At 33.6% G+C, this 24,182-nt stretch overlaps 1 protein-coding gene and 2 long non-coding RNA genes across 3 annotated transcripts; 2 read left to right on the top strand and 1 right to left on the bottom strand.

Moving 5' to 3' along the window:
• The first annotated feature begins 2,891 nt into the window (after nt 1-2,891).
• On the top strand, nt 2,892-9,860 carry LOC145797028 (uncharacterized). The gene is made up of 6 exons (XR_014337964.1): nt 2,892-3,144; nt 3,548-3,779; nt 6,628-6,780; nt 6,883-6,924; nt 9,389-9,496; nt 9,726-9,860. It is a non-coding gene; the product is annotated as an uncharacterized LOC145797028 (long non-coding RNA).
• Nucleotides 4,928-6,559, bottom strand: LOC145797027 (cyclin-P3-1-like). The gene is made up of 2 exons (XM_082883078.1): nt 6,087-6,559; nt 4,928-5,388 (listed from the first exon to the last, which is right to left on the bottom strand). Exons 1-2 carry the CDS (start codon nt 6,506-6,508, stop codon nt 5,220-5,222), a joined length of 591 nt encoding a protein of 196 aa, XP_082739204.1. The 5' UTR covers nt 6,509-6,559; the 3' UTR covers nt 4,928-5,219.
• Nucleotides 9,861-10,463: 603 nt separating the features above from the next.
• Nucleotides 10,464-11,083, top strand: LOC145797029 (uncharacterized). Its single transcript, XR_014337965.1, has 2 exons — nt 10,464-10,618; nt 10,784-11,083. It is a non-coding gene; the product is annotated as an uncharacterized LOC145797029 (long non-coding RNA).
• The last annotated feature ends 13,099 nt before the right edge of the window (nt 11,084-24,182 follow it).

Below are 24,182 nucleotides of genomic sequence, written 5' to 3'. Positions count from 1 at the left end.
CAGACCAGAAAACTAGCTGCCAGGAAGGAAAGTGGTTTGCGGGGAGAGAAACTGGTCTCCCATCCTTGTACCGTCTTCCAAACAAGGAAAACAAGGTTTGTACCAAAAACAAACCAAAACGGGTGCAAGACGAAAGTTCGGGAGGCAAAGCGCGTAGCCGGGAGCCTCGAAAACTAGCTGACAAGCACCAAAAGTGGTTTACGACCACAAAAGTGGTCTCCCAAACCACAGTGGCCCTCTAGGCCAAGGAAACAACGTGTGGTTCAAAAACCACACCAAACGGAGAACGTTAAGCGGTCCCGAGACAAGGCGCACGGCCGAAGGCTCCGAAAACTGAAAATTAGTCTCCAAACGGGAAAAGTGGTCTTCAAGACCTTTCCCTCCCTCAGGCAAGGAAAACAAGGCTTGGTCCACAAACCGATCCGAAACACAAAGAGTTCAGAGGCTCGGAGGAAAGGCACTCGGTCGAAAACTCTGAAACCTCGAAACGAACACAACATGCGCAATCACTGAGTGCTCAATCGATGACGTCTAAGTCTCAAGGTCAGTAAAAAATGGGGTGTCTACAACTGGCATTGACCATAAAGGCAAAAAAACTAGGCTTGTGTAAAAGTTTTTGGTTCTTTGTCAGAATAGCATAAGCAGAAGGCTGCTCAGTGATCTAGACCCTGGCATTCACATACTCATGAATAGTAGGAACATAAGGAAGAGGAATGCTTTGGATGAGGCCAAATTGTCTAGCCCATTGGCTAGGGTTATAACTCTCAAAACCACAAGCAGAGTGCATGTTGCTGGAAAGGGAGTCTCTAACGAGAATATACCTAGGGGAAAGGCAAATGCTCCAGACTGTCTTTTGAGCTTACCTAAGGTCATCATTCAGAGTGGTAGGATCAGCATACATGTAAGATAAAGAAGCAAAAGAGAAGATGAAGGATTGAAAAGGAAGGGAATGAATTCTGTCAATGGAGAAGTTTAGAAAAATAGAGAAGTACTGAGAAAAAGTAACAATAGGAGAAGGACGATGGAGAGAAAGAACTCAGCATAAGTTTCATACTTGGTTGTGTAATCTATTCTCTTATTTGATCTAATCTCTGAAAAATAAGTAAGAAGCCAGGCTTGGAAAAGCCAAAAAGAACCCCTAGACTATGACTTATGCTTTTGTCATGAAGAGAAAAAAGGCCTCTGTACAGGGTAGTTACTACTAGTTTAGGTTGTTTTTTGACATTTTCTTTGATTGTCTCAGTAGTCAATGACTACTAGTGTGATATATATAGTTGTTGTGTCCTTTACGGGATATACTAAAATGAAACAATATAGGTAGTTTTTTTCAACACAATTTCTGTTCCAGTGTTTCAAGACTTTTACAGAATCACAAACCAGTTTCTAGGTTTCTGTTTCAAATTATTTATGTTTCTGTTTTTTCCAACAATAGGAAGTAAGGTAGAAGAACGATGAACATTAGCTTGCTTGCCTCAATAGTTCTTATACAAAGTTTTCATCGGTACTCCTTTCCTAAATACTTAGTTTTATGGATTGTGAACAGAAAACTGTTTTGACTGACTGTCTTATTTCCCAAAACTAGAAGCAATTGAATTATTAGTTTTTTTTTTTTCAGGGGGGAGGGGGGATTAGTAAAGGTAAATTCGCGTTTGGGGTTTGGAATTCACTATTTTATTTCTTTGTCCCACCTTCTTATTGTTGACTTGCTGTTAAATTTTGAAAATCTTAATTATTAAAAACATACATAAATTGCATGAAATTCAAATAATGGTGACATAGGAGCATTATAGTTAGGGTGGGAGAGAAAATTCGGAGAGTGAGAATTGAGTCAAGGTAGGGAAACATTACATACCTACCCTTTCACCCTTTTCTCGGTTCCTTGTTGCCAAAAAAATAAAATAAAATAAAATAATGACTAAGAATATTTCTAATAGAAAATGCTATTAGCATTTGTCAAAATTATAATTTGACAATGAATAGTAGTAAATTGTCAAATTATGGTAACAGTACTCCAATAGTCACATGTCATTTTGACAAATTTCAACCAACTTTTTTTCCAATCTAATAGGTATTGTTTGGATATAGGTTTTTTAGTGAATTTTTCATAGTTTATTTTTTATCTTTTATGAGCATTTTAAAACTTTTTGTAAAAAAATAAATAAATATTTACATTCTATCTAACTAGACCAATATAAAAAATTTAAAAAAATGCGAAAATATTGAAAAAAAAATTAAAATGAAAACATTGAAACAAAAGAAACATTAAAATTAAAATTGAAAACATTGTAATTTTTTTTTTTTTTTTGTCTCTTTCTGTAATACAAAAAGGAATTTTTTTTTTTTTTTGTCACTACTGCAAATAGAGCGGTTGTCCTCATTTTGGACCATCCAAACTGTCAGATCATAGGATAATTCACGATTGAGATTGACCGGTTTGAAAATTCGGCTGCTTTTTTTCCCTCTCTCTCTTTCTCATCGTTATTCTCATCGAACCCAGGGCTGAGCATCTCTCTCTCTCTCTCTCTCTCTCTCTCCCCATCTTTATCATCTCTTCTTCCTCACAAACCCAAGGCTGAGCACTTTCTTGTAATATATGTTAGCATTTTCCTTTATGTTATGGGTACAATCCAAGCAATAGGGTGCGCACTGTGCACATTAACAACTAGGATCCATTTTCACTACAGGAAATATAGAATTTAACGGCGTTTATTTAGCGACGTTCTTTTAAACACCACTGTTTCTAACCTTTAACGATGTTTTTTAAACGTCGCATTTTATTTTGATTAAAACGGTACCGTTTAAGGAATACAAGTCGTTTTTTAAACGTCTTCACATATATTACAATAACGTTATTCCTCCGTGTTTCTCTTAGCTCTGTGAGAATCAGAGCCGTTCTCTCACTCTTTTCAAGCCCTCACCAATCCCTCAAATCTCTCACTCACTCACTCACTCACTCGATCGATCGCTCTCTCTCTCTCTCTCTCTCTATCTCTCTAAACCCTTGAGTCTCAGAGATTAAGATTCAACCTTATTCAGCTAGGTTTCATCTCAGATCCAATCTCAGAGTGTTTTCGATTTTGAAGTTCTCTCTCTCTCGATTTCGAAGCTCGACCGCCGCCACCATCACCACCACCGTTGACTAAGGTGAGCACCATCGTCTATAATCTCAATTTCGTATGCTCTCTCTCTCTCTCAAGCTTTTCCTTCCCTCGATTCTTCTCCTAGGGTTTACATAAGTTTTAGATTTCAGATCTGAGATTTCTCGTATGTTTCAGATCTGAGATTTCTCGTATGTTTCAGATCTGAGATTTCTCATTCAAAATAATGTTTGAGATTTGAAATTTCTTATTCAAAAAAACATGTTTCAGCATTTGAATGTTAGCTTCTTCTTTTTTTGTGTGACAATCTTCTTGTAATCAGCCTAAGCCCTCTCTATGATTGGGGGGGGGGGAGTTTTGCAATGTATATTTCAAGCTACAAAATATAGTTAATATGCCCCTTCTGGAGTGTTTTAATCTCTTGTACTCATGATTTATTGCACAAACAGGCTTCGCTTGATCAATCTCTACCTTTCCAGGGAAACGGTGCTATTGCACTTCTTCTTGGTGCTTTCTACTTGCTCAGTGGATGCTACTCACTGCACTTGGGTCACTTCAGAGGCATATTCATCTCCCTCAATTGTCTTAGCTGCAAGGGGTGCACATGGTAACAGGGTCATTTTTTATGATTACCGCGAAGCATACTTCTGGCTTTGGCAGAATACTCCTCCAGATGCTAAGGTGATGTCCTGGTGGGATTAAGGATTTGACCGTTTGCTGAAAAATAGCTTAAAGAAATTGTATTCTAATCTTGTTATATATCTTTTTTTGAACCAAACCTTCTTTTTATAGTGATAAAAACACTGAATGGTTCTGTTTTTTAAAAAAAAAAAATAGTTTTTTTTTTAATTTTAATTTAATAATTTAACTTTTAGATGCAAAAGCTATGCCATGTAATATTATATTGGTAACTATTGCTGATTACGGCTGCATTCCCTTCTCCCTGTCTCCCTTATTGCTTGGTATGGTGAAGTGTTTCCATATAAATCAACAGATGGTATAAAATTTGATCCGTTTGCAGAGTATCAAATAAGTACGAGACCTGCCTGTAGTATATAGGTTGTAGAGTATTTGCAAATAAGATGCAAGACCATCTGATGCTTCTTCTGGATAAGCTGGCTGCTTATTAGGGTCATAACAATAGTCCACTTATGGTGACTGGATCATCATACATTTGTCATTTGCCCCTGGGCCACTTAATTGAGGCGAGTAAGGAGGCTATCCTAACTACAAACACAATAATTTCTGGACATCTTACATTTCTATTTGCAAATAAGATTGTAATTGGTTTTTTTGGTTCATAGCCACACCTTTCTTATACTCTGAAACCCTGTCAAACTTAAATTAATATACTAGACATCTTACATTTCTATCTGCTACCGAATTGTGATACTGATTGTCATGTATATACTCATTTGGGTCTTGTTAACTAGTTATTTCTGCTGGATGATATTGCTAAACTTTGTCTATTCTCCTGTGTGTTGTGGTTGCGCATTTCATTAGATTTAATCTTTCTCTTAATAATGCCTGTAAAATATTGCAGGTCCAGATGCCTCAATTGATGAAATAACAGATTTTTTATGTGCTGCTCAAATGGCAAAGGCAGCAGATTATCTACTACCTGATGATGATAAGTTTTTTATTTTTTATTTTAATTTTTTGTATTTCTTCCCCATAATGAAACATCAGGTTTTCAATTAACCCCTTTTCATGATAGGGGCATACATTTTTACGGCTTTTATAGTTTGTTTTTTAATTACTAATGCACCAGGATCCTTGTTTTTATACACCCACAAAAATGTCTCTCCCATGCTCTGCATAATCAGCTGTGTCTATACTTATCACGTTCTTGATCATTTCATTTTATTCAAGTAAGCAACTCTTCACATTCTTATAATTTACAAAGCTAATAATGTCAAAATGATTTTTCTCTTTTCAATCCTGTTTTGTATCATACAATGATCTAACATCACAATTTTAGAGCGGGGGGGGGCAATGTTCTTTATCTTTTACCACATTCTGGGCTCTACAAATGTACCCTGCAATGGTTGTTGGGTGCACAGTTCAGTTGGGTTCTGCTCTTTCAGTCCATCCACAGATGGAGCTTAAATCGGTTGTCGTTCAATCGCGACCTTTGTTGTAGCTTTCTAGTAACAAACAGTAGCTGTTGAAAGTTTCAAGAGTTACATGTAATCTGAAGTGTATATCAAACAAAAACTTCACCTCCAAATTGTTCATCTCTGCTGTGCTCACTCCTCCCACTTTCGCATAATACTTGTTGTCGTAACATCTAGCACAAAATAAAATCACATCACTTAAAAAACAAACACTCAAGCTAAAATACACTAACAGTCTTTAAAGTATGTGCTCCGTGTTACTTTGACCTTTAAAATTTATATTTTGTCAATTTTGTACTTTAAACTTTTAAAATTGAGTCAAATTGATCTAATTATATGCCGTTGTCAAAATCATTACATAAAATTCAACTAATGGTTGCTAAAGTGTTCTTACTCATTTAAGTTTCCAAAGTTATAATTTTGTTTGACAATACTGTAACGTTATGTTTTGTCGTCTTCATTATTGTTTAGGGATCAAAGTGACAAAATAAAAAAGTAAAAGGATTAAAATAATATGAAACCCATTCTTTGGAGACTATGCGTATTTCATAATATTTCATTAACAATTTAGATGGTGTGTTCGTAATTGGATTAATTAACTCAAATTTAAAACTTTTAAGGATGAAAATGAAAAATTTAACTTCGAATGAAAAATGGATGACAATAACAAACACATTGCTGATGAATATCATACATTCCCTTTTCTGATTCTCCAAGTCATGTTTGTTCATGAAATTTTTTCATGGTAATTGATTTAGAATAGTTTAATAAACACACGACAAATAAGCTTTGCAAAAACTATAACATCTAATTTGCAAAAAATTAAGACATACTTCTAAACAATTTTGGCAACATGAAAATGAATACTTACTCATCATCAATAAACTTTGCAGCTAACATAACACTAGTAATTAGTAGCCGGTGAGCATTGAGTGAAGTTAACCGGACATTTCTCTCTTGAAGAAACCGATCAAGGTATATATAGGCAACAACAAAACAGGAAGGGCTGCAACTTGAGTACTTGAATATGCGCTCGATGTATTGCCTAATACTCAACCCGGGTGCTCTAGAACCATTAAAGATGGTGATGACATCTCTCTCACCCGATGCCTGGAATGATCTTTCGTTCTTCTGAATGGTTCTTTCGAGAAGTGAGGAGAGAAGTGATAGTACTCGGGGAGTTGGAGAAACTCCTTTTTTGTATTCAACTAGTCCCAAATTTAAATGAGACCTATGTCCTAAAAACTTGCAGTTGAGGGTTTGTGTCTCCATATCTACCCCGAGCTGCAACATATTACAATATATAACAATCAGTCATTAGCACTAAGTTTACATCCTCGAATCTCAAATTTTTACAGCTTAGTAATTTCTTCTTGCATTTAACTGAAAATGTCTTTCTTTGTCTCTTCTAGGTCTTGATTGGGGTAAAGTTCCATCGTCACTGGCCTTTCCTTGGCCTTTTGAGAGTATGCTTTGTCGAGCCACCATATTTTCAGATGACAGTGAAACCTATTTTCACTCATGGGCTTCATGTTACAGAACTTCCAGGGATTGCTGGATGGTTGGTAAGTTATTGTCATGTTTCATGTGCAGCGATTACTTCGACACCTCTCTCTCATTATCTCTTACTAATTTCTTTTTATTATTAAATCTTTCTTGTTGATTAGGATAAGCTTCTTGCTGTTGCGTTTGAGCAGACACTAGTTGAGGTGAATTTCTCTAGACTTTGATACTCCCTTGTAGTGTTTTAGTGTTTTCCTTATTCCATTGAGACAGTTTGGGCTCTCTTTTTGTATTTTCTCAAAGACATTAGCAGTTGATTATTTAGTTATATAGACTTTTGATTCTTTTTGCAAGTAACAAAACTTTTGATTATTTAGTTTGGGCTCTCCTTCTTTTTATGCTTCATACTTCTTCCATTCTCTCTTTCATACACATGCAAGTCAAAAAAAAAAAAAAATCTATCTAACTAGAGAAAAGGGCCTAACAGAGGCAAAGGTAAAAAATCCTTTTCACGGCATGAGATGCTGCTTAGATGCTTTAAAGCTGATTGACTAAGACATATCCCTCTCACAATAACCATCAAAGCCAATATATCTCCTCCCAAGTACATTTTTTACAGGTTGCTTTTTTAAATATGTTTACCCTAATTACTTTGTATTCACCAATTATCCCTATTTCTCTTTATGTTTCAATTGAGGTAGGGATCACACTGTTACAGTATTTGACCTGCTCAAGGGTGGATCACAAATAGTTCCTTTAATATTAAGCATATTCTATAATAAAATAAATTAGAGAAGACTCTTGGAGCGGGTGTTTCTAGTTATTATTTTAATATAAATATAAGAAAAAAATCATAGTCACTTTAAGATTCTACAAAATTTAAGATCTTAGTGCGATTTAGATCATTTGGCCCGATTGGGTTTGCAAAATTGTAAGATCCAACGATCCAGATTGGGATTCTAATAGGAAAAAAAATGACACTTGGACAGAACCTGTTTTTTTCAGGGTGCTGATACTGTGATCTATGAAAGATTGGCCGATGGAAACAATGATATTTCAGGGTGCTAGTACTTGTTTGTTATGGTACATGTACAATATTTATGTATATTGCTTCGTCTAGGTGTTGAATTAAGCGACAATTGCATATCAATGGACAGTTTAAAAAAAAAATTGCATTAGGTGCTGGCGCTCGCTTTGGTACTTATGAAATTTTGACAGCTTTTTATGATGGTATATTCTTCATTCTATGTGCAGTTAGAAGTTGTTGTGTTTGTTCTTAATATTATTCTATGTGCAGTTAGCAGAGGTGCCTGGGAATGTTGATATGGTTATCTTCCCAAATTATGTGAGTGAATTGGTTTTCTTTTAAATAATTATTTAGTACTTAATACTATGAATTTATCCTACTGTTATCTGGTAAGTAGTTGTATATGTTGTAATGTCAATTCTAGCATTCACTTGATTCATTTGATTTTGCTGTGATATCACTCCATTTCATTTGATTTTGCTGTGATGTTGCTGTGGTGGAGGGCCTAGGAGGAGTCAAATGAGATTTTACTGTGATTTTGCTTTGTTTCAAAAGCCATTGCATTTGATTTTGCTGTGATTTTGCTCTGTTTTAAAACTCTACCCTTCTTATTTAATATTTTTTAAAGCTTTTTTAATAATCAACAGAATTATAAAAGATTTGTAGTGATCTTATTGTTACAGATTATGCTTCTACACATTTAATATTCTTGGCTTTCTTCTTAATATGATGCTTTATGTTATAGAAGAGTTGGTAACACTATATGATAGTATCTATGACATGGTTTTTGGCAAAGTCAGTTTTGGGAAATTTCTTTAAGATAAATTGTATGGAAAACCATTCTTCCCTGCTATTGGTGATTCAATTCCTATATCATTTATAGAAAGATGAGGTTCAGCTGAGTTTTAATGGATATAGTTGAATCCTCAGATGTATCCATAGTAGAATTTAGAAGTCTTGTGTTTGGTGGCCTTGAATGATATGTATAGGTGGAACTGCACCAAGTGCTATCTTGGACTGGTGATAATAAATGCATTGATTGAACTACTTGGGCCTCATTTGGATGTAGTTACTTTTTCAATTCTGAAACTACATCTGAGTGCCACCGAGAACTATGATGTTTGAATTTTTGCAGACAAAGGTATAGAACAGGAACACGAGTGTTTTTTAAGTATAAATTGTGGATCTTGTGTTTATCCAAACTTTCTTTGTTCAATTAGAAGCACTGTGGTTCAGACAACTTCGGAGTTGGACAAGGTTAGTTTTCATTTTCTTTGTTAGGGACCAATATTTTCTAAATGTTTGTTTGACTAAATACATAGACGTCGTTTAGCAAAGCTTTTAAGTGGGAATATTTGGATTATAGCTTTAGAAAGTGAAGAAGAAAATCAAGTTCAGAATAGAATTAGCTTAAATTTATGTGTGTGTTTTAAAAGCAAGGACCATTGATCTCCATTGAGTATGAAATATCATCTAATTGGTTGGTAACTATGTCAAGTTCAGAATAGAATTAGCTTCATTAATTTATTTGTCTATTTTCTTCATGGTTGAGTTAATGAATATTTTTTTCTCACTCATACTTCTGTGTTTTGTTTAATTTTCCTAATTGTTGTTGCTTATTATGAAAAGATTATTTTTAATAGGCCCATAAGGATGCCACCCTAGTGGTTGCAAATCTGCAAAGGCAACAGGTTTATTCATGATTGCATCCCATTGTTGGCTAGCAGAGTTTATCCTTCGAATAATAAATGGTAATCATTTCGATTCTCTGTGAAAGCTCTAGTACTCATTCCAAGTTCTTGATTGTTTTTGGGTGAATTAAGTTCTTGATTGTTCTTTCACTGGAATCTATACTCTGTTTTCTGAATCTGTAACTCTGTCACATATGTATCTGATTTGATTGATTTCTGAATCTATCACCCTGTCATATAGGTAGATAACTAAATTAGTTTTTTTATTTTTTTTATTGTTTTCTTCCAGGATGATAATAGGAAGTGGGTATGCACACTTCAGGATCTATTTGTTTTCTTTGCTGCATGTTAGTCAAATAATGTTTTCCATAAGCATCTTCACTTCCTAGTTACCAAATGCAAGATCTCTCTTGTCCGATTTTTGTCGAAGTTTTTCACTGATGAAGGTTTTGATCATGGCATCCTCTTCAATTATTTGTTTTGTCGCATTTGTTTTGTTTTGTTTTGTTTCTTTTGTTATAAGCAACACTTTTGTCTAAATCCTTAAAATTGACAGGGAATAGCACAATCTGGAGTAATTTTCTTGAGGAACTTCTGAGCTTAATGGTTCAACAAAAGAGGCTCATGCTATCAGACAGAAAATTTTTGCCTTCATTTTTAACATCTTTGCTTGGCTCTTCGTGCCATAGCCTTTTAGTGCCTCAGACAATTGGACAAAGGTTTTCACCTTTTTGTTATGCTTAGTTTTCATCATATCATCATCATACTGTCATCTTCTTTCTCATAATAACCATCATTTCATTTTGTCCACTTTGTCGATATCCATAGAATAGGAAGATCATGAAGTCTATAGTTTAAAAAGAGAGTTGCTTCTGTTTCTTTAAGTAGGCCCTATGAGTTGTTGCCTTTAATAAAATAAAATATTTCTTGATATCCTCTTCATCTTATGTATTTCAATTAGTTTTGTTCTCATTAAAGAACTATTGCAATTTTAGCTGTCCTGAATGACTGCTATTATTATCTATACTAATTTACAAATTGCTTACTGATGTTAACTTTCTGTGTTATAATTTTCTAAATTAACTTGTGCAACTGTCATTTTTCAAATTCAGTCAGTCTATAAAGAATGACATACTAGTTTTCATTCTAGGATTCGCCCTAAATCTTTCTGCATATGCAAAGGTTGGTGATTCTGATTTGGATCTACATAGTGCATGCATTGTATGTCTGTATGCAGAGAAGCTCTGTTTTACTCAAGTGAATAAGATTTTGTAACTACTGCCAAGAATTTTAAAAATTTCCATAATAGCATGAACAGAAAGTAACGGATTGAGTTTTCTTTGGCAGCTAGTCATCCTATCATTGCTCAAAGGAATGGGAAGTGGAATTATGCTTGTTAAAGATGTTGAGTAATTGCTGTCTGAACTTTTAGAAAGACGCCATCAGTGTCATCAAAGGAATGGGAACTGGAATTATGCGTGTTAAAGATGTTGAGTCATTGCTATTATAATTTTCTAAATTAACTTTCTGTGAATGGGAATATGAATATCAAGTTGGCTCAAATGTCCAAATTTGTATTTTGGTGAACTCAGATTCCAATTTGGCTCAAATAGAGGGGCATCCAATTTTGGTGACTCCTTAATGTTATTCAAATGATTTGTGTGAATGTTTTTTTTTTTTTTTTTTGCACAATGATTGTGGTGTGGACTATCATTTGATGAGATTTTACTATGTGAATGAGAGTTATTATTTTATATTAGTGTTATTTTTCAGTTTTATTTTAGGTTTTTTTTGAATTCAATAACATAAAATTAGCACAATTAAAAAAAAAAAAAGAGGGCTATCACGGCGTTTCTCAAAACGTCGTTAAATAGTATCAGAGATACGACGGCGTTTTAAAAACGTCGCTAAATAGCATGGTGACGTCATCTTACTGTTACGGACCTTTCAGCGGCGTTTTTATAAAACGCTGCCTATTGTCATATAGCGACATTTCTAAAACGCCATAGAGTTATAGCGACGGCCGCATATTCGGCGTTTGATGTTAAACGTCGCAAAATGATTTCACGGCGTTTTTAAGATCTATCGCGGCGTTTTTTAAACGCCTTTAAAACCTCAATTTCCAGCAGTGTTTCCCGCCCTTGGCAGTTATGGCAGTTTATTGTATGGAAGCTTCTATTGTGTTTGTGTGTGTGTGTGTGTGTGTGTGTGTGTGAGTGGGGGCATATTAAACCCAGTTCACAACTTGATACTCTCTCTTCCTCTCTTAGCTTCAAAGATTAGCCATGTTCAAACCTTCATGAACACCCATGTTTCCCGAGTTCATCATTCACTTTCTCCCTTGGTTCATCACATTTATGCTCTATTTTTTTTGTACAGAGTCTACATTGTGGGTGTTTGGAAATTTGTTATTTTAGTAAGTTATTTTAGTTTTTGACTATTTTAATAGGTTAAAATTTTTGTGTTTGAGAAGATGATTAGATTTGTTTGTAGTTAGATGTAATATTTGTGAGAAAAAAAAGTGAAATGATTATAGATTTGATGTGATATTTTATCTTATTGACTATTTTAACCTATTTTGTTTTTTTTATGAATTTTAGCCTAAATTAAGCTAAAATTTTGCTTCCCAAACAGCCGATTAGATCATCACAAGTACATATCCCCCAACAATTTTCTTGAAATTGCTTAACTTGGCTGCTTCAGAATTCTTTGATTGATTGAATTTACAACAATGCGAAGGGTCTATCTTGCCGAATTTGATCAAACTCCAAATAATCATTTCTACCTCTACTGCATTTGCTAGCCCACATTGCCCTATCCAAAGACTTTTATTGCAATTTTCAATTACCATGAGTCAATATTACTCTCTGTACAATTGAAAAGCTCAACTCACACTCTAAAATTTCACTGTGATATATCTCTTTCTCTCTACATATATATATTTGCAATTTTCGTTTATCATACCAATTACAGGCCCAACCAAACTTTAATACCAAATTAGAAAGTCCAGTCCACACTTCTCTTTAAAACTCAAGTATTAAGGAAAGGGAAACTGATGCTTTATAACCAGCACAAATAGAGTAATTTCAGGTGATGTGGAACACATTCCAACATGTGCTCTTAAGTACTTCTTTAGTGCATATTTTTGCTACTGAATTGTTTCAGTTTTTACCATGACTTGATATTGTTTTTCATATACTATGTAGTTCTTGATATTCATTACCAATGTGTGTATAGCATATACTTGCAGAAGCAGATGTAGATAACAAATACATGACATAAAAAGGAAAATAGCAGAGCACCTTCATTTTTGTCTTATGAAAATTGTTAATTTAACATTTTATTAGTTTTTGGTGTTAGACTTAGAATTATGTCTCTTAAATAAAGAATACAATCTAGAGTTCAAAGAAATCAATTTAACTCCCTCCCACATCACATTTTGGAGTTTTAGTTGATTTATTTTTTCATAAATTTATTTTATAATATGTTATAATTAATAAGGAATTTCATATACACATGATTGTAATCGGTATGTTTTTCAGGTCAATGAGCTGATTGAAGCCGTCTTTGAATATGTGTAAGAACTCGTTACTGTTGAAAGAAAGCTCTTTGAATGTGCATATTTTTTTATTTTATTTTGATAGATAATTAGCACAAGCTATTGTTTCCTATATATATATTTTTATATTATTGATTTTTTTGCAAACAATATTCGTTGCATAGCACTGCAGATTTCATTATTCCTTTTAGTCAACAAATGATAGTCTCTGTCGCAATTTAAGTATTTGCTTCATCAAAATTTTTCATCGATTTCCATGCAAAATTCATGAAAATCCTTCACTAACCTAAATAAGTCAGAGCTGACCATAACGTCACAAAACAATCGCTTTGGGCCCTAAAATTAGTCTAAATTTATGGCCCCAAAATTTCCAATTCTTATACAAAATACTGACTTAAACCCAAATTAAAGGTAAAGGCCCAAAAGAAAAAAGAAAGAAAGCATCTAAGCAATTAAAGAAAGAAATGAAGTCTCACCATCAACTCTTGTTATTTATGTAAATCTTATCCTAACAAAAAGTCAAAAAATGAATTATAAACTTGATCCTTCAAATTTTTTGATTTACAGTAAATGAAATATATTTAAGTTTTAGATTTTTTATTTATTTATTTGAGACTACTGATTTTCTGATTTTATTTATTCATCTTGTTTGTAATCTCAAATTTCATTAGATTTCATCCTCATAATGAAGAATACGAAGGTTTTTTGTTTTGTTTTTTTTGTTTTTTTCAATTGTGTAATATGGATTTTGCTAAACAATGAAGAAACAAAATTAGACTTTCTTTTTTACGTCTTCGTAATGATTTCTTGAGATATATTATAAATATGAAAATTATATTAAATTGAACGCTTTAATATAAAAGAAGTCTTCAACCGATAATCACAACTACACAACAAATTCAATAAAAATTTAAAATAAATACAAACAAAATATGAATAATATTTAATATCCAAAAATTTTATCTAAAATTTTATTTAACAGTATCAATCTATGTCTTAAACGCTAAGGTTAATATGAAGAAAATCATTAAATGAGAAGAATCATCCATGTGTGTATCCGAAAAGATACATTCACGTGTAAGAGCATCTTTATCAATTAGTAATTTTCATTATTTAGTTAAAATAGTGAACAAATCACTAAATTTCATTTTCATTAAATTAACTATAAAGTTAATTATTTTAATTTTGGTGAATTTAACTCAGTAAATGTAAATAGTGAGTTTACCTAGTCAAATATTAAAACATATTATTTTTCATATTTTGAAATTAATTATGTTGAGTTTATAAAAAATAATTCTAAATTAAAATGAATAAAAATAATATTTAAATAATATAAAAAAAGAATAAAGAATTTATTAAACAACACATTTAAAAAGATGTATAACTAAATTAAAAGTAATAAATTTTAACCAATTTGATAAAGGTATTCCCGGCAGAAGGTTGATGGGCTCATTCAATGTTGTTGACCTTGACTCAAAAAACAAAAAAAAAAAATGTTGTTGACCCAAACAAATTGTCTAGTGACAAGGATTATACTTGTTCCCATTATCACGGTATGAATTAGGTAGTCAACGATTGCCTTAGGTTGTGCTCCCGCCGTTATTTCCTCCTCGTTCAAAAAACATTAGGTAGTGTATTTATTTTGCTTAACTTTAAAGATTCCAAACGCCATTCTATCTACTTCTCTTGTGATCATGTTTGATTCACAAAATTAATAATGAGATATTAATAATTTTATTAAATTAGTATAGTATTTATTATTCAATTGAATTAATAGGATAAATTATCTATTGGATTAATAATCCCACACCAACTCCATTACTAATAATCTTAAATCAAAATGTTAAAACAAACATGGGATAATTGGGCCCACGAATTAATAATCTCAGTTTCATACTCTAATCCATCCAATCAAACATGCCCTATATGTATAAGCATTGATTTACCCTTGTTTTTTCATTTTCGCATTTTACCTTTTTATTTTGTATTATTTACTCATTATAACTTGCATTTTAGTTTTTCTATTTTGTTCTTTTTATTTTAAATATTTATCATTTTTGGTAGTTTTAATTTAAAAAATGTTATAGATCCAAATGATTTATCAAATTTTTTACCAAACTATGTGTGTAGGTCTCATACCCATGTGAGAGGATTGGTAGAAAATTTGATAAATCATTTGAGATCTCTGGCATAACCCTTTTAATTTAGATGAAGGTTTTATCGTAATTATGCACAAAATCTTAGTCAGTTATAAAACATAAATATTTTATTTTTGAGTAAATTACAAATATATCCATGAATTTTTTTTTAAAATATAAAATGCCCCTATAATAATAGAAATTACAACTACTTAAAATTTGTAATTTAACAGAACAAATAGAAAAAAATTCTAATTACTCTTCTATGTAACAATAAAATTATCAAAATTATTCATTGAAAGACATTTTTCGTATCATTAAAAATCGTTAATTGACTTAATAATCTATTTATTTATTTAATATTGCATACAAATCAAAAAACAAGTTTTAAATTAAAATACTAAGATGTATAAAACATATATAAAAATGTTTCATTTTAATTTGAATTTTTTAAATTTATAGAAAGTTAAGTCCTCTATGCCTCTCATAAAAGATAGTACATAAATAATCAATTTAAATGATCTAATTAATTTACATTTTTTCATACAAATTTTTTATTTTAACATTTGACCCTTGTCTTGCACGCGTTTTTTTTTTTAACCTAGTATATATATATATATATATCACTTACAGTAATTTATTTTTCTTTTTAATATTTTTGTTAATGTATAAAGTCTGCTATATGTTTCTAGCCTTCTATATATACTGTTTGATTTATAATATATTTTTGGAGAAATTATAAAAAAATTCTCTAAGATTTGACCTTTGTAACAAAATAAATCCTGACTTTTTAATTTTATCAAATTAAAACCTAAGTTTTTTATTTGTTTTCAATCTAAACGTTGGACAATTTTTGTTGAGTAAAACTGACCCCCAAAAAATGATATTTTAGACATTACACTCAAAAAAAAAAAGAAAAAAAAAAAGAAGGTATTTTAGACCTTTCATATACTTACACATATTGAGTTTGATGACTAATATATATATATATATTATATCTATTTTTTTTATCGATTTCACTTAACAAAAATAGGGTGATAATTTAGATTGAAAACAAATCAAAAGAATATGGTGTAAATTGGCAAAATTTATTTTGTTATAAAGGTCAGATTATAGATTTTTTTTTTTTTTTTTTGTGTGTGTGTGTTTTTTTTTTTTTTTTTGGGGAGGGGGGGGGGTGTTGGGTTAATTTTCCCTATATTTTCTTATACATAATCATACCAATTGATATATGCTTCTGTGTCAATTTGAAAAATGATGCTATCAGGTACAAAACCCATAAAGCAAATATTTCAGGATTAGTGGAGTTAGAAAATTAAATTAGAGAGGACACTTATTAATTACAATATCGAAAAATTTTATAAAAATATTTCACTCAAATTTTTACAATTGATTTCGAGAAATATCAAAAAAATAATATTATTTATAACTAGTGTATCACAGATTATATAAAAAAAAATATAAATGTAAGTCTTAAAATAAATTATATAATGATAAATTATTTTTTGATTAATTACCTAAAAGTCCTGTCTACATATTTGGTGGTAGCTTAGGTCCTATCAAAAAGTTTTTGAATCAATAAGTCCCATTTAGAGGTAAAAAGACATTTTGCCCTTTAATTCCCAAACTGAGATTGTTCTCAATTTCAAAACTGAGAATATTCTCAATTTATAATTATCAAAACTAAGAAATTTTTCAATTTTATTCTAGTATGATCTATAGCGATCCCGGGTTTACCCTTGTTGTACAGTGATCCGGACATGTATCCGTGGATGATAGTAGTTGATTATTACCTGGTGTACATCCTTTCTTACTTTGTATTTGAGTTATAGGATGTGTTGGGCAGATTTGTTACAGGTTGGTTGAGATTAGAAACCAAAACTAGTTGCCCAGATTCTGACCTGTCCGCTCGAGCGGGATTTTCACCCATCCAGTATCCCCTGTGCAGTGTTCGACGCTCGAGCGTGGGATTGGCCGCTCGAGCGGGATTGTGTGAGTGCCGCTCGAGCAGGAGACCTGTCTGCAAAAGTTCTGGGAGTGTGTATCCGCCGCTCGAGCGGGATTGTTGACGCTCGAGCGGGAGTCTGTGAGTGACGCTCGAGCGGGGAGTTTGACGCTCGAGCGGGGCGACTTTTATATAAAGCCGAGATCCGACTTTTTTGTTCACTTTTCAACATCCTTTCTCTCTCTTACTTTTCCAAAAAGCTATTTTGAGAGTTCCTCACACTAGAACCCTAACTTCTCTCTTAGGATTGATCTAGTAGGAGTTGTTTTCTCACCTTAGGCCTTTACAAAAGTTGTGTTGATCATCGAGGGCTATCTTTTAATCTGAAAATTTCGGGATTTGGAGCATTTCCATTTCTTCATCTCCTTCGTTGGGTCCCATTATTTGAGGTAGGGATAACCTACTCCATCTTATGAACTTTGTCTTTGAATTTTAGCATTTTGATATGTTGGGGATTGTTGGGTAATTTTGAGAAAGTTTGGGCCTTTGTGCAGTTTTACAAAAGTTGGGGTTTTAATCATATAAAACCTAAATGCATGTTGGGCATGGAAAAGTGAAATTAATGTTAAAACATTAATGAAAATGGAACCTAAGAGTTGTGATGTTAATTATGGAATATGCCCTAATTACATTGGTTAATTAATTTGTATAATTAATTGTTGGAAATGAGAAGTTGTATTGAGAATGTTGAAATGTTGATATATTATCCATTTGTGCATTTATTTCCTGCTTAGAAATAATTGCTTTGGGCTACCGGTGGAGGGTAGTGTTGATTGTTGTAGACAATGAATGATGATTAGGCAAACTAAAACTAATCAATTGGATGTGTCATAGAGTATGACGGTTGATAGAATACATTAACTTTATGTATCTGTGGATTGTGCATGTGACCAATGTGTTTATATGCATTATGTGTAGACGATTGATAGAATACATTAATTTTATGTATTGATTGATTGCATATGTGATTCTCTGTTTATATGCATTACTTGTGTATGGGAGGAGATGGGGGATGTACTCCACGATTTAGGGGAAGATGGGGGATGTACCTCTAAACCGATTAATGGTTACGGGAAGATGGGGGATGGACCCAGGGATGCAGCTCATATGCTCACCCATTGTAGTATTGAAGTGTTGATACAGCTCATATGCTTATCTATTGGAATGTTGATACAGCTCATATGTTTATCTATTGGAATGTTGATACAGCTCATATGCTTATCTATTGGGATGTTGATATAGCTCATATGCTTATCTGTTGATGTATTGATATAGCTCATATGCTTATCTACTGAAAAGTTTGTTTGATTTGATATAGCACTAAAATCTATATCATCATTGTTTGCGAAGTATGGAAGTAGTTTATGCGTTATTGATACAACACCAAAATGTGTATCCACCTTGGATTTCGAAAGTGTTCTAGTGATGAACTATAATCTCATCAAATGTTTTGGCCAGAGTACTGAGCCTTGTTTTCAAACTCAAAGTTGAATAAGAAATGAAAAGTGAATTGTAACATAGACTTGGCTGTCATGGAATTTTTATAAGATGTAAATGGAAGCGTAAGTATTGACTATCTATCAGTTGCTGATCTTTTAGGCATTGTTCATAGTCGGTTTAGTATATTTCTACTAGGCTGTGGCTCACCCTATATGGGAACATCATTTTCAGGTACAGGTAGCACGGCACCTCTGAGGACATAGCTTGGAAGGCTAGAGGCAGACATACTTTTGTTGCCTTATTCCCCAGTGACCCCAACCTCATCGACATTCTTGCCACCAACAACATTGATAAATTGGGGAGATATGGTGGTTGAGTTTTAGGGTTTGGAAAGTGAAATGCCCCTAAATAATTGATATAATGATAAGTCTAATTAATTCATTCAAACACTAATCTCAAATCAAATGATCAAATCTCTATATTTATATTCCATTCATATGAGGGATTTACAAAAGGAGTCCACATGTAATACATATTCAAACTTCTTAAAAGGTGAATGCATAGCATGTGTGACGATGGAAACAAAAGAAATAACGCAAAATAAATGCCCTAAAGGCTACAAGTTCCAAAGAGAAGAAAAAGAAAAAAAAAATTCAAATATCAACATTTCCTGCACATGTTGTACCTTTCCCGCACGTGTGGAGCGCACTCTTCCGCACGTGCGACACACACCCCCGTATGTGCGGTTATTTCAGGGACCAACCTCACAAAAACCCCACCTCTCTGTACGTGTGGCACCTATTCCCACACGTATGGTACCTCCCCTGCACGTGTGGTTATTTCACTCCCCAACTACAAGAAACTTCTTCTCTCCGCACGTGCGACTCACTCTTCCGCACGTGCGGTTCCAACCCTGTATGTGTGTTTTTCCTACAGCCCATATTTTGCAAGCTCAATAAGCCTATGACCACCCTGACTCCAACTATACTTCCAAAACAAGAAAAACTCAACTGTGGAACAAAATTGGATATGTAAATCCAAAAAAGGTTTCAAGAACGATGGACCTAAAAGGCCGATGAGGCCTCAGATTAGTTCTCAACATCCCCAACACAAGTAAAATAAACACAATTAAAGGAGAACAAGATGAGTTATATACCTGGACATCAAAGAAATGGATGACAGAGAGAAGAAAAAAGACCCAAATATGTATGGAGAGAGAGAGAGAGAGAGAGAGAGAGAGAGAAGAGAGACCCAAATATGTAGAGAGAGAAAATGGAAGAGAGAAGAATGAGGGTAAAGTTGGTATTTTTTTTTGAATAAAATAGAAGTAAAGGATATAAGGGACCTTATCTAACATAATTTTTTTTTTTTTTGTAGACCTCTCCTGTTACCTAAAGTTGAAGAGGAATGTTAGATTAATTTTTCCATCATTTTATAACATTATGAGTAACGTGTGTCTAAATTTTTTCTTTAGCTCTAGGTGTCGAGAGCGGGCTCTAGGTGTCGAGAGCGGGCTCTAACTTTTTCAAGGTGTCTATAGCACTAGTATTGCAAAAAAGAAGTGACCTTGAGGGTTTTACTAAGTAGTTAGTGGGTATACTCTTCACATGATTGTTCATAATTCAATTCTTAGGATCAGGTCATGGGGAATTTCTCATTAGACTAGATCAGAAAAGAATTAATCGAGATACGCGTAAATTGATCTGAATATCCTTTACAATTACAAAAAAAAAAGAAAAAAAAAAGAAAAAAAGAAGAGTAACATTGTAGGTCAAGTCTTGTCACCGGCATTCTTGTGGTTGACTATTTTTGAAATGAGTAATAATTGAGAGCTCAAGAGTTAGGGCTCTAAACCTAATTCTAGCTTTAGTGACGTGGAAAATAAAAAATAAAATAATTAAAAAAAATAAAATCAAAACATCACATTACAGTGAGCTTCACCCCATTAAAACACCCTAAAACTCCTTCATCGGAACTCTCAATCATTTTTATTTCGAAATAGGCCCCACCGTACCATGTGACCACCAAAGTGTTCAAAGCAAATTGACACAATCACCATAGGCCCAACTATTGAACTACCTTCAAACATGACCTCAAAGCCGACATAAGGACATATTTATATTTGTTTATAGTATATTTTCAAATTCAGAAACGTGGACAAACATGTGTATATTTGCATTTTTAAATTAAAAAATAATTTAAGTTGTAGATCATTATGAAAAGAAAAACAGATCCTATATTTATATTTTGCATTTTCAAATTAAAAATAAGAATATATATGCATATTTGAAATTAAAAATTGAAACCATTATGCATATGTATGCACTTTCAAATTAAAAAATTGAGATAGATATTTGTAATTATACACTTTTAAATTAAATATATATATATATATATATATATATATATCTTTGCAATATGTCTAGATTTTGTACTTTCCAATTAAAGAATTTTCACTTAAAACAATCTTTGACTACCAATTTTTAAAATAATTTTTAATTTCTAAGTTATCTTCTAATCTAATCAAGTGGGGCAGCTGTTGCAATCAATCTGCTATGCAATATGTTTTACAATTATTTATTTATTTTCTGTGTCCTCATCTAACCCTTACTTTTCACACTCCATTTTCTTAAAAAAGTTATGTTTATGTCTCAGAAATACATGTCTTTGTTCATGATAGAATAGCAGAGAGAGAGGAAATAATATGTATTGTATTGAATTAAATGAATGAATACAATATAAGAAGTCTGTATATACAGGCTGAAAAGAAACCTAGATAAGTATAAAAGAAGATAGATATATAAGAAGATAGAGATAGAGATACAAGATCGAGATACAGATACAAATAGGTAAGTATAATATAATATACATTAACTTCCCCCCTCAAACTCAAGGTGGGTAATAGGAGAAGTCTGTATATATAGGCTGAAAAGAAACTTAGATAAGTATAAAAGAAGATAGAGATATAACAAGATAGAGATAGAGATAGAGATACAAGATAGAGATAGAGATAAGTATAATATAATATACTTAAACAGATCCCCTCAAACTCAAGGTGGGTAAGCGTCAACCAACTTGAGTTTATAAACTAGATCACTGAAACAACTAGGAGGATGAGCCTTGGTGAAGATGTTTGCTGTCTGATAGACGGAGATAACAAAGATAAGACGAACAGTGCCACTAGTAACATGCTGTCGTATGAAATGACAATCAATCTCAATATGCTTTGCGCGATCATGAAAGACATCATTATGGGCAATCTGAACAGCACTCTGATTAACACAATAAAGGTTAATCGCAGTAGAATGAGAAACCCCCATATCAGAAAAAAGCCAACGAAGCCACACAAGTTCCTGTGAAGTGTCAGCAAGAGCACGATACTCAACCTCAGTACTAGAACGAGCAACAAGAGTTTGCTTCTTGCTACACCAAGCTATGAGAGAGTCACCCAAGAAGAAGCAGAATCCTGTAGTCGAACGGCGATCAGTAGGATCCCCTGCTCAATATGCATCAGAAAATTCGTGTAACTATAAAGATGAGTGTGTTGAGTAGTGAAGACCATGAAACATAGTTCCTTTGAGATAGCGCAAAATGTGAATCAAAGTATCATAGTGCGAAGAGCGAAGTGCAACGATGAACTGCCTGACAATGTGAACAACAAAGGCAATGTCTGGACGAGTATCTATAAGATAAACAAGACTGCCAAATAGCTAATGATATAAGGTAGCATCAGACAACAGGTGACCGTCAAGAGGTGTGAGATGAGTTTGAGGATCAAATGGGGTAGAAGCAGTCTTGCAATTAGTGAGACCCGCACGAGCCAAGAGATCAGAGGTATACTTGGCCTGGGTGAGAAAGTAATCAGAAGGATCATGAGAAATTTCCAAGCCGAGAAAGTAACTAAGCAAACTTAAATATTTCATCTCAAACTGGCGACTGAGGAACTGTTTGAGACTAAAGATACCCACTATGTCATCCCCGGTGATGATCATATCATCAACATAGAGAAGAAGAAGAATAACACCATGCTTTGTCTTGTGTATAAACAGAGTAGAATCATAGGCATTGGCATTGGAAGAGAATCTAAAGTCACTAATGGTAGAACCGAACTTGGCAAACCAGGCACAAGGAGTTTGTTTCAAACCATACAAAGCACGGCGAAGTTTGCAGACCTTGGTGGACGGAACTGAGGAACTAGGAGGAGGTTGCATATAAACTTCCTCAGTGAGATCACCATTGAGAAGGCGTTCTTGACATCCATCTGACAAAGACTAATGACGAGTAGCAGCAACGGCAAATAGGCTGTGAACTGATGTAAGACGAGCACCATGAGCAAATGTTTCCTCGTAATCAATGTCATATTCTTGAGTAAACCCCCAAGCAACAAGATGAGCTTTGTAACGTTCAATAGAACCTTCAGAGTGGGTTTTGAGCTTGTAAACCCATTTGCAACTCACAACACTTTTGCCAGGTGGAAGGTCAGCTACATCGCAGGTATGAGTTTTATCTAAAGCCTACAGTTCATCACTTATAGCTTGCTGCCAAAGAGGGTTAGACCAAACCTCTTGATAGGAAGTAGGTTCATGAGAAGAAAAAGCAGTGGAACCAACAATGAAATCACGAAGGAGTACAGAAGGTTGTGTTACTCGAGTAAAATGACGAAGAGGTACCTCCGGTGTAGAAGATGATGTAATGGAATCAAGGGATGTATGAGGCTCACTGGGAGAGCGAATGATAACATGACTAAGAGGTGGAACAGAAGCAGGTGTAGAAGCTGGCTCAAGATCAGGGAGTGGAGCAGCAAGACCAGGAGGCGGAGCAGAATCTTTAGGATGGCCCAGAGTCATAGTATCTATATCAAGCTCATCAAATAGAAGAGAGGGATCTATAAAGAATGATGTAGTGAAAGGAGTGGACAAATGAAACTTAGATGTAGAGGAGAACATTTTGTGTTCCAAAAAGACTACATGACAAGAGACACGAAGATGACAAGAAAGAGGATCCCAACAATGACAACCTTTATGTTCAATCCCATACCCCAAGAAGCAACATAAATGGGCGCGAGGTTCTAATTTGGTATGCTCATGTAGTTGAAGAAGAACAAAACAAGCATATCCAAACACACGAAGACCAGTATAGGCAGGAGGTGTGCCATATAGACGCTCATATGGGGTTTGATTATTGATGGTAGGGGAAGGAAAACGATTGATAGTACAGACTGCTGTGAGAACAGCTTCTCCCCAAAAACGTTCAAGACAAAAAGAAGAGATTAAAAGTGCACGAACAGTGTCTAGGATATGACGATGTTTGCGTTCAGTATGACCATTTTGTTAGGAGGTACTAGGACAAGAATAATGAGAAAGCGTACCATTTTGACGAAGGAATTTTAAAAAATGAGTTTCTTTGTATTCTTGAGCATTATCAGCATGAAAATTTTTGATGGTGGAGGAAAATTGAGTTTTGACCATGTGAGAAAAATCATAGTATATTTGGTGTAACTCAGAGCGAGATTTCATAAGAAATAACCAGGTAAAACGAGTGAAATCATCGACAAATATAACAAAGTATTTAGATCCCCCCATAGTGGTATTAGGTGAAGGCCCC

Source organism: Camellia sinensis, chromosome 8 (assembly GCF_055761805.1).
Source record: "Camellia sinensis isolate YWXY chromosome 8, ASM5576180v1, whole genome shotgun sequence".
Classification (NCBI taxonomy): Eukaryota; Viridiplantae; Streptophyta; class Magnoliopsida; order Ericales; family Theaceae; genus Camellia; species Camellia sinensis.
The sequence above is the reverse complement of the archived record's forward strand: the minus strand, read 5'-3'. Positions and strand labels throughout refer to the sequence as shown.